Source organism: Eurytemora carolleeae, unplaced genomic scaffold (genome assembly GCF_000591075.1).
Source record: "Eurytemora carolleeae unplaced genomic scaffold, Eaff_2.0 scaffold805, whole genome shotgun sequence".
Taxonomy (NCBI): Eukaryota; Metazoa; Arthropoda; class Copepoda; order Calanoida; family Temoridae; genus Eurytemora; species Eurytemora carolleeae.
Window position 1 is genome coordinate 12,811 of NW_019396832.1, and position 17,710 is coordinate 30,520.

At 31.4% G+C, this 17,710-nt stretch overlaps 1 protein-coding gene across 1 annotated transcript in view; it reads left to right on the forward strand.

Moving 5' to 3' along the window:
• Window positions 1-16,569, forward strand: part of LOC111709181 (lipoyltransferase 1, mitochondrial) — a gene marked incomplete in the record, with an annotated part of 18,233 nt that extends 1,664 nt beyond the window's left edge. The window contains 9 exon segments of the mRNA XM_023482794.1: window positions 323-392; window positions 2,201-2,284; window positions 4,613-4,748; window positions 6,516-6,576; window positions 7,624-7,708; window positions 11,581-11,686; window positions 15,508-15,644; window positions 15,905-16,015; window positions 16,316-16,569. Coding sequence (XP_023338562.1) covers window positions 4,743-4,748; window positions 6,516-6,576; window positions 7,624-7,708; window positions 11,581-11,686; window positions 15,508-15,644; window positions 15,905-16,015; window positions 16,316-16,373 — 564 coding nt within the window.
• Between the last annotated feature and the right edge of the window lie 1,141 nt (window positions 16,570-17,710).

The window sequence follows — 17,710 nt, forward strand, 5'->3', positions numbered from 1 at the left end:
GGGGGGGAAGAAAAACTATTTTTCGAGTAAATTAACACCGCTGGGGTCATGTTGACCAAGGGGTTGTTTTTTTTTCAATTTATTTCGACGTCACAACCCATAAAATGTTTATACAAAAACAATACATCCTAAAAAATGGGGGGTTTTTAACAATGAAGATGAAACATTAAACACTAGGAGGGTAAAATTGAACAATTTCTGAGAATTTTCAATAAAAGTTTTATGTAGAACAATTTGTGTGATAAAATAGATTGTTGCCATTTATAGAATTTCTAATGATAAATGTTTTATTTTGTCATTAAATTAAATTTAGTTATTTTAGGACGTCATCAAAATCCGTGGAGAGAGGCAAATATTCCATTCCTCAGAGAAAACGGAATCAAGATAGCAAGGTAAAGATGGGACAAGATAAAAAGGTATAGTTGGGACAACATAGCAATGTAAAATAGGGACAAGATAGCAAGGTATAGATAGGACAAGATAAAAGGTATAGTTGGGAAAAGATAGCAAGATATAATTGGGAAAAGATAGCAAGATATAATTAGGACAAAATAGCAAGGTATAATCGGGACAAGATTGCAAGGTATAGTTGGGACAAGATAGCAAGATATAATTGGGAAAAGATAGCAAGATATAATTAGGACAAAATAGCAAGGTATAATCGGGACAAGATTGCAAGGTAAAGTTGTGACAAGATAGCAAGGTATAGTTGGGACAAGATAGCAGGGTATAATTGGGAAAAGATAGCAAGGTATTGTTTGGACAAGATAGCTAGGTATGGTTGGGACAAAATATGAAGGTATAGTTGGGACAAGATAGCAGGGTATAGTTGGGACAAGATAGCAAGGTATAGTTCAAGATAGCAAGGTATAGTTGGGACAAGATAGCAGGGTATAGTTGGGACAAGATAGCAATGAATAGTTGGGACAAGATAAGCAAGATATAGTTGGAACAAGATAGCAAGGAAAAATTGTGCCAAGATAGCAAGGTATAGAAAATTGTGCCAAGATAGCAAGGTATAGTTGGGAAACGATAGCAAGGAATAGTTGGGACAAGATAGCAATGTATAGTTGGGACAAGATAGCAAGATATAGTTGGGACAAGATAGCAAGGAATAGTTGGGACAAGATAGCAAGGAATAGTTGGGACAAGATAGGAAGGTATTGTTGGGCCAAGATAGCAAGATATGGTTGACAAAAGATAGCAATGTATAGTTGGGACAAGATAAGCAAGGTTTAGTTGGGACAAGATTGCAATGTATAGAAGGGACAAGATAGTAAGGTATAGTTGGGACAAGAGAGCAAGGTAAAGTTGGAACAAGATAACAATGTAAAGTTGGGACAAGATAGTAAGGTGTAGTTGGGACAAGATAGCAAGGTATAGTTGGGAAAAGATAGCAAGGTATAGTTGGGAAAAGATAGCAATGTATTGTTGGACAAGATAGCAAGGTATAGTTGGGACAAGATAGCAATGTATTGTTGGTCAAGATAGCAAGGTATAGTTGGGACAAGATAGCAATGTATTGTTGGACAAGATAGCAAGGTATAGCTGGGACAAGATAGCAATATATTGTTGGACAAGATAGCAAGGTATAGTTGGGACAAGATAGCAAGGTATAGTTGGGACAAGAAAGCAAGGTATAATCGGGATAAGATTGCAAGGTAAAGTTGGGACAAGATAGCAATGTAAAGTTGGGACAAGATAGCAATGTATAGTTGGGACTGTTGGGACAAGATAGCAAGGTAAAGTTGGGACAAGATAGCAATTTATAGTTGAGACAAGATAGCAAGGTATAGTTGGGACAAGAGAGCAAGGTATAATCGGGATAAGATTGCAAGGTAAAGTTGGGACAAGATTGCAATGTATAGTTGGGACAGGATAGCAAGGCATAGTTGGGACAAGATAGCGAGGTATGGTAGGGACAATTATTACGGAATTGCGCGTAAGTAAAATCCACTTGCGTTGGAAACCCTAATTTTAAATTTTAATAAACAAATTATCCATGAATAAACTTATTTATATGTATTGGGTACCCCATAGGTTACCTAGGCTTTGAATTTTTCGAAATTCAATCAATAACGCCGGGCACTATACCTAAATTCATATTGTGAGACCACTGGTGTGTAAACGGCGGAAGTAACTATACCTAGGCAACGCCAGGTACTTAAAAATAATAATTTTAATAATAATACTAATACAGGAGAAATAGTGGCGGTGGAACAGTATACCATGATCTAGGAAATCTTAATCTATCATTTATCACCAGTAAACAGCAGTATAATAGGTAACCAGTAAACAGCATGCAGTATAATAGGTAACCAGTAAACAGCAGTATAATAGGTAACTAGTTAACAGCAGTATAATAGGTAACCAGTGAACAGCAGTATAATAGGTATCCAGTAAACAGCAGTATAATAGGTAACTAATAAACAGCAGTATAATAGGTAACTAATAAACAGCAGTATAATAGGTAACTAGTTAACAGCAGTATAATAGGTAACCAGGAAACAACAGTATAATAGGTATCCAGTAAACAGCAGTATAATAGGTAACTAGTTACAGCAGTATAATAGGTAACCAGTAAACAGCAGTATAATAGGTAACCAGTAAACAGCAGTATAATAGGTAACCAGTAAACAGTAGTATAATAGGTAACCAGTAAACAGCAGTATAATAGGTATCCAGTAAACAGCAGTATAACAGGTAACCAGTGAACAGCAGTATAATAGGTAACCAGTAAACAGCAGTATAATGGGTAACCAGTAAACAGCAGCATAATAGGTAACCAGTAAACAGCAGTATAATAGGTATCCGGGAAACAGCAGTATAATAGGTAACCAGTAAACAGCAGTACAATAGGTAACCAGTAAACAGCAGTATAATAGGTAACCAGTATACAGCAGTATAATAGGTAACCAGTAAACAGCAGTATAATAGGTAACCAGTAAACAGCAGTATAATAGGTAACTAATAAACAGCAGTATAATAGGTAACTAATAAACAGCAGTATAATAGGTAACTAATAAACAGCAGTATAATAGGTAACCAGTTAACAGCAGTAAAATAGGTAATTAGTTAACAGCAGTATAATAGGTAACCAGGAAACAGCAGTACAATAGGTAACCAGTTAACAGCAGTATAATAGGTAACCAGTATACAGCAGTATAATAGGTAACCAGTAAACAGCAGTATAATAGGTAACTAGTTAACAGTAGTATAATAGGTAACCAGTAAACAGCAGTATAATAGGTATCCAGAAAGCAGCAGTATAATAGGTAACCAGTAAACAGCAGTACAATAGGTAACCAGGAAACAGCATTATAATAGGTAACTTACTAAACCTATCCATGATGTCCATCGAAATGTGACATTGAAGGTCGTCTTATATATTTTACATGTATTACAGGGGATATTAGTTCCAAAATTAACACTTGGCCCATTTATAACACTGAGTGTTAGACATGGCCCAAACCTGCAAAGTTATCTTTTTCAAGAGTATATACCTTTAAATCCAAGACTAGTAGAACAAAATTACACCATATATTTAAAAAAAAAATGGCTTAACTATGTATTGAAACAATAATTGTCAATTTTAAACAAATAATAAGGTGTGAGAAATAGTGTTTGATGATTCTTGATTTCATTTTCGAACATATCCCTATTTTGAAACAATTACCGGATTTCAACTCATTTCGCGTTATGTGAACAAATCCTGGTTTTGAGACAATTACCGGAATTATTATAAATGGCATTGCCAATTTCTAAGTATTTACGCACTTACGTATCAAAACGAGAAGGAAAAATATAAACAAAATAGAAATAAAAACAAACTGTTATATAATAATTTAAAAATCATTACAGTACTGAGAATCAAATTATTAATATCATTTGTTCTTACAATATAGATTTAACAAGAAATGCGGGAAACTGTTTGTTTAAAATGCTTGAAAATAAATCAATGATATTCTCTAATTTCACAGATAAAATGTGGAAACTTAGAATCGAGAAATAATTCAGAAGTTAATTTAGTCTTCATAAGATGATTTTTGTTTTTTAGTGATTTATTTTGTAAATTATGAAAGTAAGTTTTGTTTTGAATTGCGTATTATACTGAAAACGAGAACGTGGGTTTTGTCTCGAAAACGCAACAATGTTTCAAATTCAAGATATGTTCGAAAATGGAAAACCTGACATTTTATTTAATTATTTGGCAAAGAAAGAAACAAGTTTACTGTTGTAGAGGATCGTGAATATACGGGAACAGACAGTATAAATTCTGTACAGTCGTCTTTGAATTATCATTGTTTCTGGGTAACCCTGTACTTGAGATAAAAATTACGAAAATCTCCTAGTCCCGGCATTTACAAAATGTGGTATGCCTGTTTTAGGCTTTCAAGGCTTTCAATATTACTGTCGAGATATTAATAATTACGTACAAATTTCAATTCATTAAACAAAACAAAATTTTCAAAGTCTCTTCTAAAGTTACATTTACATAAAAAATGCCAAAATTTTCTAAGATCAGCAAATAAAACCTTTAAAAAAACATATTTAACATATTTAAGATATTTAACACCCCTGAAACAGATATTTACTTGTGAGTGTATTACAGGAAGACTAATCTTGAGTTGATCTGCCGAAGCTTAAGAAGATTAGGATTGGAACCTGAAATAAACAGCAGAGATGATCTTATTATCAACCAGAAAAAGGTCAAGAGAGGGATTATTAGTGTCTGGCTAGATATGGTAGTTTAGCCTTCCTGCCCGAAGTCGTGCCGCACCCCAGCCTACTGGGTAGGAGTGCCTTGCCACAACCTGCCTGTGGGCGAGTGCCAGGCGGATTTTAAAGATCGATTTTGCGTTCTTACCTTGCAATTATACTCCGTAAAAACGTCTAATAGATCTCAAATGATTTCTCAAAAAAAATTAATGTTACTGCACTCTCAGCTCAACTACAATGTCTAGTCAGACACTCCCTTTAAGATTTCTTCTAATAATTTTAAGGGACTGTATTAACGTTCTTGAAGTGACTCACCCTTTTTAGACAGACGTAGTATAGCATGCTCGTTTATAACGGTACCATTCAATACCTTGGATCATCAAGAATGAATAAGAAACACATGTTTTTTAACTTAAAAATTGATTTTTTTCAGTTTTGTTTTATCTCTGTAAAAGTTACTGCACATTTCTGTGACATAAACAATAGATCAGGAAATGAACAGAATGTTCAGAATGTTCAGAAAAAGTTTAAATGGTACTGTTGCAAATTTAGCATGCCCCTCTTAAAATAAAAGGTCACTTAAAATTTCAACGTGACATGTTCCTTTAAGGAAAAAGGTGTTACAGTATTTGTTACTATAACTTGATTTATTTGGTGGTTACTGCGAAATCTGAGGTTCACACTAAAAGTGAAAACAGTAATGGAATAATTTGTTAAGAAAATTTTAACGAAATATATTTCAGCAAATGAATAAATTAATACAATGAGAACTTTGTCATCAATATTAATAGAAAAATTTAAATGTTAAATTTCCAATAATATCATCGTTTCTGTGTACATTTATAATTAGAACTCTCAAAAGTATGAATGTTCCATTTTTAGATGTTCTCGTTTAATTTTGGTTATTCATTATGTTCACAAGTACCCTTCTAAATCTTAATTTCAAAGTAAAATGTCAAGTTTAAATTTTGAAATATTACATTTAGAACTTTAACAAGAAAAGTTAAATTTACAATTTAATTTTTTAAAATTATAAAAACTATTACTATTTGAATTCATATGATCCCAAAACTTCACTATCACCAAAGTTTTAGTAACTAATCCTGTAAAACAATTTTACTTGAGTTAGTTTGTTTTTGTAACTGCAATTTTACTCGACAAATTTTCAACATTTTAAAAATTATTATCTGTTAGATTTTATATCTGGAAAAAAGTTTTCTTGATAAAAGAAACTCCTCAAAATCACTTTTGATCCCGCATATTATATTAAATGCCGCAGATTATTTTAAGTGCCGCAGATTATTTTTAAAGATAAAGGAGGTTCGACAATCCTATTTTACTAATATGTTTCGTGGGACACTCTGTAAAACTTTTTGAAAATTCGATGTATCCAAGAAGAAAATTAGTGCATTATGCGATAAAAATCTCGAAAAATCTTTTGTGAAATGTCAATTTTAATCATCTTTTCTACCAAGGTTTTCGTTCAATTTAAACCGATTCTTCTTAACCCAAAAGTAAAACACCAAAATGATATGTTTGAAAAAAGTAATATAAAAAGAATGAACACAATGAGAATAATGCACTGCATCAAATTTTGTTTTAAAAATATGTTAAACTGGTAAATAATTTATAACACTGTTTAGTGGTCATAATCAGTATTGAATCTTTATGAGAAAAAAATAGTTAGATCTTAAAAAAGAATTTTTTCAAAAGAATTCTGAATTCCAATATTTATGCATGCATTTTCTCAAAAAAGGAATTGTTTGCAAAAGTTAAATGAAAGTTATTTTGTTTAGATATCAGGAACAGCTGCAAAAATTGCGAGAAACCGGGCATATCATCATTGTACAATACTAGGAAATGTATTTATTTTTAGCCTCAAATTTAATTTTATTAGATTATCCTAAATATATCCTAAGTCTAAATATTTATATTTTAGAATTTTATTGTACTTTTACAGCACATACAGGGTTACCCACAAAGAATGAGACTTCAGAGACGATTGTACGAAATTTATACTGTCTGTTTCTTTTTATTTTTGATTCCCTGCAACTATAAACTTGTTAGAATCTTTGCCAAATCATTAGATAATTTATTTGATTACTTACAAGCAGAAGATTTAATCGTTTTTATATTCTCATCCTTCTTGGGTAACACTGAGTGATACAGAAATGCCTAGAGATAACGTTAATTTTTTTAAGGCCAGATATTTTGTCGGAAAATTATTTGCCATTTTTTTAATAATGTCTGGTTTTATCTTAAACATTTTTTAGGTTTTTTATTATCGCCCAACTGGGGAAATATATGAAATATTAGATAGAAAGTTTAATTAATTTAAATAATTTTTAGATTTTTTTCCCTAAAAATCATTTATTTTTCTTAGGGGAGCTAATTTTTAAAACCCTTAAAAAATTGCTCCTTACAAACGTACCTAACTTATGGGGAGTAAAATTGTTTTCAAATGAGTGGGGGGATGATGTTTCAAGAGAATAAACACCCCTGTTACTGCCAGGGGTTACAAGTCTTTTGTGTGGAGTATTGTTAATCTTGAAAAATGATGAATTGATCAAAGACTTTATGAGGATAAATGATCGATCCCATAATCAAATTTATCCCTGAAGGGCACAACCACCACAAGATATTGAAGAATAAATAATATGGATGCTTGAGCCTGAAATTTATTACATTTAGTTCTGACTTTAGTTGATGATTAATTCTTTTTTTTACCTTATTTTTGATGATGCTAATCATAATCTGAAAAAGTAAGACTTTTTTATCCTGTTTTTTTTATCATTATTATCTTTTTTATAAATTTGAATCAAAATCCTTTTAAATTTCCCCCCCCTTCCCCCTCCCGATATTCTCCTATATGATCCTTTTCATCCTAAAATAGATATAGCTTAGTGGATGTGCAGCGAGATTTACTGAGCAAATCTTTAAATAATCCTTTTTCAAGTATTCTTAAAACCAATGCAACACCTAGCATCAGGTAAATTTTCTATTTAAAGGGACTGTTCCCAGTCAGAGGGGGGGGGGGGCGACGTAAATTCAAGCAATTCTCTCCATTTACGGAGGCGCCTGGCGCATGTCAAATTCAAAACAAAACCCTTAGCTTAATGTTTTAAGAATGCCCTATTTGAAAGTTGATTATTTTCAATTGTGGTTTTTCATCAGTGACCTGTGTTTTTCTGCTTCAGAATTAATGGAAAAGTTTGTCAGAATTAAACCCTTTTCAAGCCAGAAAATCGACAGTAATTTCCATCTTACAGAGAAATTGAGTCTTTGCCACAAACTGTGATTTTCTAATCTCAAAATCCCAATGTCGTAAACCTTTGATATTTCATATTATGTTGGTTGAAATTATCAACGTTTGAAATACCAAATGGCTATTTCTTCAGGTTGCAAAGATAATGGGATTAGAAAATTTTAGTTTGTGGCTAAGACTCATTCCTTAGATAAAGTTTAAAGGGTTACACTGAGAATTCGACATTCCCCTTTGTATTTAGAAGTTTTCTTGAAATTACCATAAAATATTTTTTATTAGCGCGTCCGAAGAAATGCCTTCTTTCAATAGAGAATGTTGTTAAATGGAGCCAGTTTATTTAAGTAATATTTGGCATTCTAATTACTCCGTGATATTCGAGGCTATGAATAATCTCAGCTTGTCTGTTTGTTTGGTTGTCCGATCATAACTCATGAACCCCTGGACCAATTTGTTCCAAATTTTGTTTGGAAACTCAGTTGAGTGGGTTGACTTTAACAAAAAAAATTCTAGGCAAAGCTTGGTAGTTGGTACCCAACCTTTTTATATAAAAGTTTGCGTTGTGTGTTTGCTTGTTTGTCTCTAATAAATGTCAAAATGATTTGACCAATCTGGTCCAAATATTTGTCGAAGACCCGTATAGATTTTTTTATTAACATTGTTTTCTGGAAAAGTTGTGAAATATTACATTCATTTATCAATTTCAAATATACGAAGACAATCCGTTTTGGATATTTCAGCAACAGATTATTTTTAAATTTTGTATTCTTTGATGTCTGCTAAAATTGAGAACCTTTTTTGGGAACCGGGCCAATAGGCAAGGGCTTTTGAAACTTGCAGCTGAATACAAGCGGGTTTTGATAAGTTAACANGATCAGATAAAGGTTCCAAGAGTACGGCATTTCCATCTGTGCATGAAGGGTCATTTTAAATTACGCTTACAGTCCCTTTAAACTAATAACAATTTGATATTTCTGCTTAGCCATGCAAGTTAAAACAAAATATTTGAATTAAATGTTATCTAAAATTATTCAATGAATGCACGTACTATCTATTGTGCATGATGTTTAAAAAAGGAACTCCTTTGATTTTGTACGATTCACAATGGTACCAATTAACCCAATATATGACAAGGACCGAAATAGATTTCCTTTTTCATCTCTTTGAAAATTGATTTTCCATAGTGGGTCCTCAGTCAATGATGCCTCTTATCGTTACTAGAATTAAGGTTTAAGAGGTACCGTTGTGAATCCTGCATAAAACTCTCTAAATGAAGAGTCATTTCAAATAGCGTCCACAATCCCTTTAATTCTTAGAATCAAACGAAATTGTACAATAATAGAAATATAAAAATAGTTTTTCTAGATGTTTTGGAAAAAGAGAAGGAGGAACTCGTCATTTTTTAAGGCATGTGCCACAATACAAAGTTTTTAAAACATGTGTATTGTTCATTGTGTATTTAGTTTGTATTTTATATTTGTTAAAGGACTGTAAGCGCAATTTCAAGTAACCCTTAATGCAAAGAAGTTCTCAATGGTACCCTTGAAATCTTTATCTCGAGGTTTAAAAGTATTTATTTCTGATTATTCCAATATGTTTTCACAGGGGCGGATACAGGGGGGCGGCAGGACCTTCGCACCTCTTGACGGATTCAGGAGCCCCCTCCTGAGATTTCAGAATAGCTCCCCAATAGCACTTAAGAGAAAGAAAACCTAGTGAAAACAGCAAAAATATCTATCTTAAACAAATTTGTTCCTAAATCTGGATGTTTTTGTTTCGAAATAAATCTAGCACCCCCCTCACTTAATCCCTGTATCCGCCCCTGTGTTTTCTTGCCGTAGAAATGCGCAAGTCACTTATTTAGAGAAAACTCTATAGAAAATAAATAGTGCTTTAAAATAAAAACATTCATATCTAATTCACACTTGATTTCACAATGTTTTAAGCCTACCATTGTGAATCGGTCATTGTCATCTTTACATGGTGGTCACTTGAAATTACACATACAGTAAACTGAGAACGTACTCTGTTTAATTAAGTACAGATATTAGTCAATAGAATTGTTATAAACCGCGCCTTCTTAACTCTAGTAAAAACAGGGTTTTAAGCAAACGAATGGACATTGAGTAACAACTGAAAGGTCGCCTTTGATCCTTAAATTACAAAGTCTGAATCCGAGTGTTTGTTTAATGTTGTTCATGAGGTACACATTAATAATGTTGCATTACTTGTTTCCCCTCATATAGTCATAAAGTCATCTCTCTAGGACTGGACGGACACGTTCCAATTTTTTCTATCCATTTTTTGTGAAAAAATAATCAGATAGCCGAATTTTAAAGAAACGGAACGTTCGTTTCATTTTTTTATGTTACCGTTAGTTAACGATTTCAATTTTATTAACGAAGTTAACGGAAGATCTTTTGCTGTTAACGGTTGTTTTCTGTAATTAAGGGCGTTAGTTATTGGTTTGTCAAATAGTTAACAGTTGTTAGTAGTATTAAATGCGTGAAAGGTTTGCCGAAACCCTAAAATTTCTTTAAAAAATCGTTAACGGTTTATAAAATCGGATTTACGGCACAATATCACCAAATAAAAAAAATCTAGTTGCAAAATTGTTTCTGCAAGTTTCGTACAAGTTCAGCAGTAAAATTAATTAAGTCCCGTCCGTTTTGTTTTCGTTTTCAATCATCATTTTTTTTCTTTCAAAAATGGCTAATCTGTTACGTCAACGATTTAAAAAATAACAGATTTTGCCGTTTGTTAACGTAATTTTCAGCTAATTTTCTAAAACCTTCGTTTCGTTAACATAGCTTTACCCAGCCCTACTCTCAACTGTCATGTAGGTCTTGTAGGACACACCAAATATGAAATTGAGTCCCAATCTCAAATTAAAAAATGGGTTTAGGTTGGTGGAATGATTTTTGATGATCTTGGAAGAAAAAAATTGGAGTTTTTCTCTCCTTTTTGATACTTAATTCCCCCCAAAAAGGGGAGGGCATAAGTCGTTTTACTCCCCGGAAAATTTAAACAGTGGTTAAACATAACTAAGCATTGTCGTAGGACGCCGATTTTTGCATGCGAACTCACTAATATGTATTGTATCTGCAAAATGCAATTTNTGATTTTTTGCATGCGAACTCACTAATATGTATTGTAACTGCAAAATGCATTTTAAAATAGATCGGAGCAAATGTGCGCGCGCGCTTTTTGTAAAAAAAATACGACTTTTTTCACGTTTTCACATTCAAAAGAAAAGTAGCATGCGATATATCAAACTAAAGCCAAATTGGGACACGGAATTCATTTCCGAGGTCAAAATTCTGACTGGCGCGCTAGTCACATTTTGTGTCATCTTACTATAAGTTTTACATGCCTTATTTCAATTTTTAGGTCATTGGGCACGGGGATACCATCTCTTGGGTTAAAAATCTTTTGCCCACTCTGATCGGCGCGCTAGTAGCCTACCGTTATGTTATGGGTCATCATACACAAGATTTTGCATGGTGTATTAAAATTAAAAACTTGTTAGTTTCACACAAACAAAATCAATGATCTAACTTAGGGGGGAGTTTTCATGAAAATATATGCCCCTGGTTTAGGTCCCCTATAGAGAATATATCTGGTGCTAGCAAGGTGACAACTGACGAGGTTGAAACTGCCATCGCTCAAGAGTTCTCAACAGATACATTCATTTTAGATGCACAGGTTAGTTAAAATTCAATAATAATAATTATATAATTTAAGCTAAGGTTTTTAGACACAAATTTAATAATAGGGCTGATTTAAAGAACATTTATTTCAAACGTTTATGCCTGATTAAATGAAAGCGATAGGTAGTTAAACTAATATTTTATTGCAAGGGAGATGTAGTTCATCCTTCCTTTCATAGTTCTACTGCTTTTCTTTTTTCTTAAATCTAATCTTGTCTGATACCAATGTGCCTTGTGTGACAGCTATTGCAGAAAAACAGATCTCAGCTTGAACGCTTGTGCGTCGGTTTAAGTTGAAGAAGTCTTTGTAGTTCGTCTACTTCTTTGTAGTTCTTCTACTTCTTTGTAGTTCAACTACTTCTTTGTAGTTCAACAACTTCTTTGTAGTTTAACTGATAAACTGACCAATATACCTGAGTACTAGCATAATAATGTCAGTGACACATATTCTCTGGAAATGAATATGTACAATAATAGCTGATATATATATAAAACCCCCAAGCCTAGGAGTATTTATATCTGAAACATGAAGATGTAGAATACACAACAATATATAAAAGTAACCAAAACAATAACATATATATAGCCTGTTCCTGGAGACTCTTCCAGTATCATGATATAGTCCTGTAATAGAAAACATCATCAGACTAACATTAACTACTTCTTTGTGGTTCAACTACTTCTTCGTAGTTCAACTACTTCTTTGTTGTTCAACCACTGCTTCTTAGTTCATCCCTTTCTTTGTAGTTCATCTACTTCTTTGCACGTCAACTACTTCTTGTTAGTTCAAATACTCCTTTTTAGTTCAACTACTTCTTTGTAGTTCCACTATTTTTCATGGTTTACTAACTTCTTCGTGGTTCAACTACTGCTTCATACAAATTTTAGATAGCCTTTAATTATAAAGGTAAGAACAGAATGTTCCTTTCGTTAACGGCATTTACCGTTTTTTTAATTACCGTTTGTTAACAATCTCAATTTTATTAAAGACGTTAACAGAAAATGTTCAACAATCGTTAAAGGCTCCAGTCCTGAACAGTCTAATACATTTTTAATGGCGTAAAGCGGAAAAAAATCGTTAACGGATATGAAATTGTCAACGGTGCAGCTTTTAACAGTCTATTGTAGTTTTAACGGCGTTAACGGTTTGTCATTAACGGCACTAGCAGTTTAACTATAATTATCCTTTTCTGCGGACTGAGTAGTATCTAGATACCCAAATCAACAATATTTATCCTATTCTGCGGACTGAGTAGTATCTAGATATCCAAATCATCTATATTTATCCTATTCTGCAGACTGAGTAGTATCTAGATATCCAAATCATCTTATATTTATCCTATTCTGCGGACTGAGTAGTATCTAGATATCCAAATCAACTATATTTATCCTATTCAGCGGACTGAGTAGTATCCAGATATCCAAATCAAATATATGCAAAAATAACGAAATTCACTGTTTAAAATAAATCCGTTCCGTTTTCGTTTAACTGTTATTTTTTTCAAAAACGGCTAATCTTTTTCGTTAACGGTTTCAAGATTAACTGTTTTTGCTATTCGATAACGGAGTGTTCCGTTAATTTTCAAAAACCTCTGTTCCGTTAACGGAACTTTGTCCAGTCCTACTTCTTCATTGTTTAACTACTTCTCGCTTTTTCTTAAATCTGGTCCTAACTGTTTGCTTTTATATTGTGGAGGGAGGGCTGAAATTTTTTCTGTAATTACCAAATATTTTGATGAATTTAAAAATATTTGCCAGGATTTTTTCCGTTTAAAGCAGGGATAGCTTGAAACTAATCTTTTAACTTTTGGTTAAATAAAATATGAATTTATTTGCGCATTTTATAAAGTAAAGATGTTAAGTTAAAAAATAAAGCAGATTAAAAAACAAATGTAATTTTTAAAATAAGTTTAAGAATAAAGGAAGTAAGATTAAAACTATAAAATGTACAGGATATAATATACTGGACATAATGTAGAGAATATAATGTACAGGATATGATGTAAAGGATATAATAAACTGGACATAATGTACTGGATATAATGTACAGAATATAATGTATAGAGTATAATGAACATGATATAATGTACAGGATATAATATACTGGATAAAATATACAGGATATAATGTACTGGATATAATGTACTGGATAAAATATACAGGATATAATGTACTGGATAAAATATTAAGGATATAATGTACTGGATATAATGTACAGAGTATAATGAACATGATATAATGTACAGGATATAATGTACAAGATATAATGTACAGGATATAATGTACTGGATATAATGTACTGGATAAAATATAAAGATATAATGTACTGGATATAATGAACTGGATATAATATACAGGATATAATGTACTGGATATAATGAACTGAATATAATGTACAGAATATAATGTACAGAATATAATGTACAGAGTATAATGAACATGATATAATGTACAGAATATAATGTACAGGAAATAATGAACTGGATAAAATATAAAGGATATAATGTACTGGATATAATGAACTGGATAAAATATAGAGGATATAATGTACTGGATATAATATACTGGATAAAATATAAAGAATATAATGTACTGGGTATAATGAACTGGATATAATATACAGGATATAATGTACTTGATATAATGTACAGAATATAATGTAAAGAGTATAATGAACATGATATAATGTACTGGATATAATGTACAGGATATAATGTACAGGATATAATGTACTGGATATAATATACTGGATAAAATATAAAGAATATAATGTACTGGATATAATGAACTGGATATAATATACAGGATATAATGTACTGGATATAATGAACTGGATATAATGTACAGAATATAATGTACAGAGTATAATGAACATGATATAATGTACAGGATATAATGTACAGGATATAATGTACTGGATAAAATATAAAGGATATAATGTTCAGGACTTAATGTACTGAATATAATGTACAGGATGTAATGTACAGGGTATAATGGATGTATGATTAAATGCCCTGGATATAATGCACTGGATATATCGCACAGAATATAATGTACAGGATATAATGCATAGGATCATAATGTACAGGATATAATGTACATGATATAATGTACACTGTACAGGATATAATTTACAGGATTTAATGTAAAGGATAAAATTTACAGGATACAATGTTCAGGACTTAATGTACTGAATATAATGTATAGGATGTAATGTACAGGGTATAATGTATGTACGATTAAATGCCCTGGATATAATGCACTGGATATATTGCACAGAATATAATGTACAGGATATAATGCACAGGATGTAATGTACAGGATATAATGTACAGGATATAATGTACATGATATAATGTACATAATATAACGTGCATGATATAATGTAATGGACATAATGTACTGGATATGATGTACAGGATATAATGTACAGATATAATGTACATGATATAATGTACATAATATAACGTGCATGATATAATGTAATGGACATAATGTACTGGATATGATGTACAGGATATAATGTACAGAATAAAATGTATAGGATATAATAATAATAATAATAATATAACGTGCATGATATAATGTACTGGATATAATGTACAGAATATAATGTACATGATATAATGTACATAATATAGCGTACATGATATAATGTACTGGACATAATGTACTGGATATAATGCTCAGGATATAATGTACAGGAAATAATTTACAGGATAAAATGTACTGTACTTAGTGTACAGGATATGATGTACATGATATAATATACAGGATATGATGTACATGATATAATATACAGGATATGATGTACAGGATGTTGTACCTGAAGCGGCATTGAAAGCTAAGGCTGCTGAGCTGGTCAGCTGGGGTTGGATCTATGGGAAAAGTCCAAAATTTGAAATTGACGAAATAGTTCCAATTAACGGGGAAAAGATCAACATTTCTGCCAGGGAAGATTAATACATATTTTATTATTTATATTATATTTTTTTAAATGTCTGAATTTGACGTTCTCAACCGAAACTATTTATTTTAAAGGGATTAAGTTCTATAATCCGTGAAAATATAATATAACAGCCGACTTAATATACATTGTTTAAAAGGTATGTATTATCAGTGAATAGGGATTTACAGTTCAAAAATTCGGACCTTAAAATTAGATTGACAACTAATTTTAACTGACAAATAAGGCAAATTTGAATCTTTTCAGTATTGTTGGAGGATATATACAGGAGCTGAACGTAGGAGAGCATAATAATGTGTTAAATGATAAAATATTGTTCAAATCGGAATCATTTCTTGAGATTGCTGACTCACTTAGGAACTTTAAACAAACAAATATGTTAAAGAATTTTTAAGGAATTATTTTTTTGAGTTTGTATGAAGTAATATAAATAGAACTTTTAACAGGACTTCTCAGTGATTTTGATATTATTTTTTATTCTTTTGTTGAAAAGTTTAGTCTTTTAAAAATCCTAAACACAATTTCTCCATTTTATGATGAAATATTTATAATTTAAACCCTTCCTTTATAGTTTTCAAAAGTTTATACTTAAAAGGTTTTATGTATTTTTACATTTTTTAGAATGAAAATTTTTTGAATTTGTTAGTTTATTATTAGAAACGACGAGAGAGAAGCTGTTTTACACTTCCACAGGATTATATTAAATGTTGCATAATTATTAAAAATATTCGTAAGTTTTTAGTAAACAATCTTTTTATAAAACTTTTATGTATGACCCACCTTTAAATCCCTATAGACAATCTTACTTTTATGTAATCTAATTGTGTAAATTTTCTACTGCAAATTCACACAATTATTTGAATCTTTTATTCTTTATGTATATATATCTATATATAAATTTGGCTTGTCTGTTTGTTTGTTTGTTTGTCTGTCTGTCTGTCTGTTTGTATCCAATAAACGTCAAAACGGCTGAACCGATCGGGCCCAAATTTTTTGTGGGACATCTAGGGACCCCAGGGAAGGTTTATGAATGATCAAAATTTCAAATATTTGTCTCCATCAAAATTCGATCTTCATTAAATTTTTGAAAATTTTGAAAATCCACGAAATTTTTTGTGAAAATCCGCGAATTATTTTTGTTTTGTTTTACGATGTACACAAAGAGAACATGTTCACAATTAATTTAGAAGATGGGCGCGAAGCGCCCTCTAAGGCTAGTTTATATAAAATCTGATGATTAGAGCCATACTGATGAGTCCTAATAGGACGAAACACTGTGTCTATGGATTGGATATATACTTGCTTGTCTGTTTTTCTGTTTGTTTGTAACCAATAAACCAATAAACGCCAAGATCTCTGAAATGATCGGGTCCAGAAAAGTTGTCTAAAATTTTTTTTAGTTTTGGTAATAAAAATTATGAAAATTCGTGAAAAAAATTGAAAATCCGAAAAAAAGTTCATTTTGTTTATCGAAGAGAAATTGCAGAAAGATTGAGCAACACATAAAATTGAATTAGAATATGAGCGCGAAGCACCCAGAGCTGGGAACTTTAGAATGGTGGATATCAGGATTAATGCTTAATCCACTCTTTTTCTTAATCTCCAGATTAAATATGGCTTGTTTTTCTCATGAATTTAATCTCCAGATAAGTCAACAGATCGGGATTAAGGATATCACATTCTAAAGTTTTCAGCTCTGATATCCTAATAATATATATATTTACTTAATTAGTATAATTCTTTTTTAATAAAAAATGTTAAGTTAAAAACTGAAATTATTTACTTATATATCTATTCTTCTAATAAAAAGAATTATAAAGGTTTCTTGCATGCAAATAACGCAATTTTTCAATTTACAAATGTACACTGAAAATCAAGTATGATTTAGATTTATGTTGTTTATTTTAAACTGTTTATTTTCATTTTTAAGTCTCTGCAAAAGTTAGCTGACAGTTTTTTGCTTTAAAGGAAAACCAAGGAGAAATTATTAGAATTAAACACTTATCCGAGATAGAAAAGACGTTATCTTTGATTAGAGTTAAGTTTCAAGGG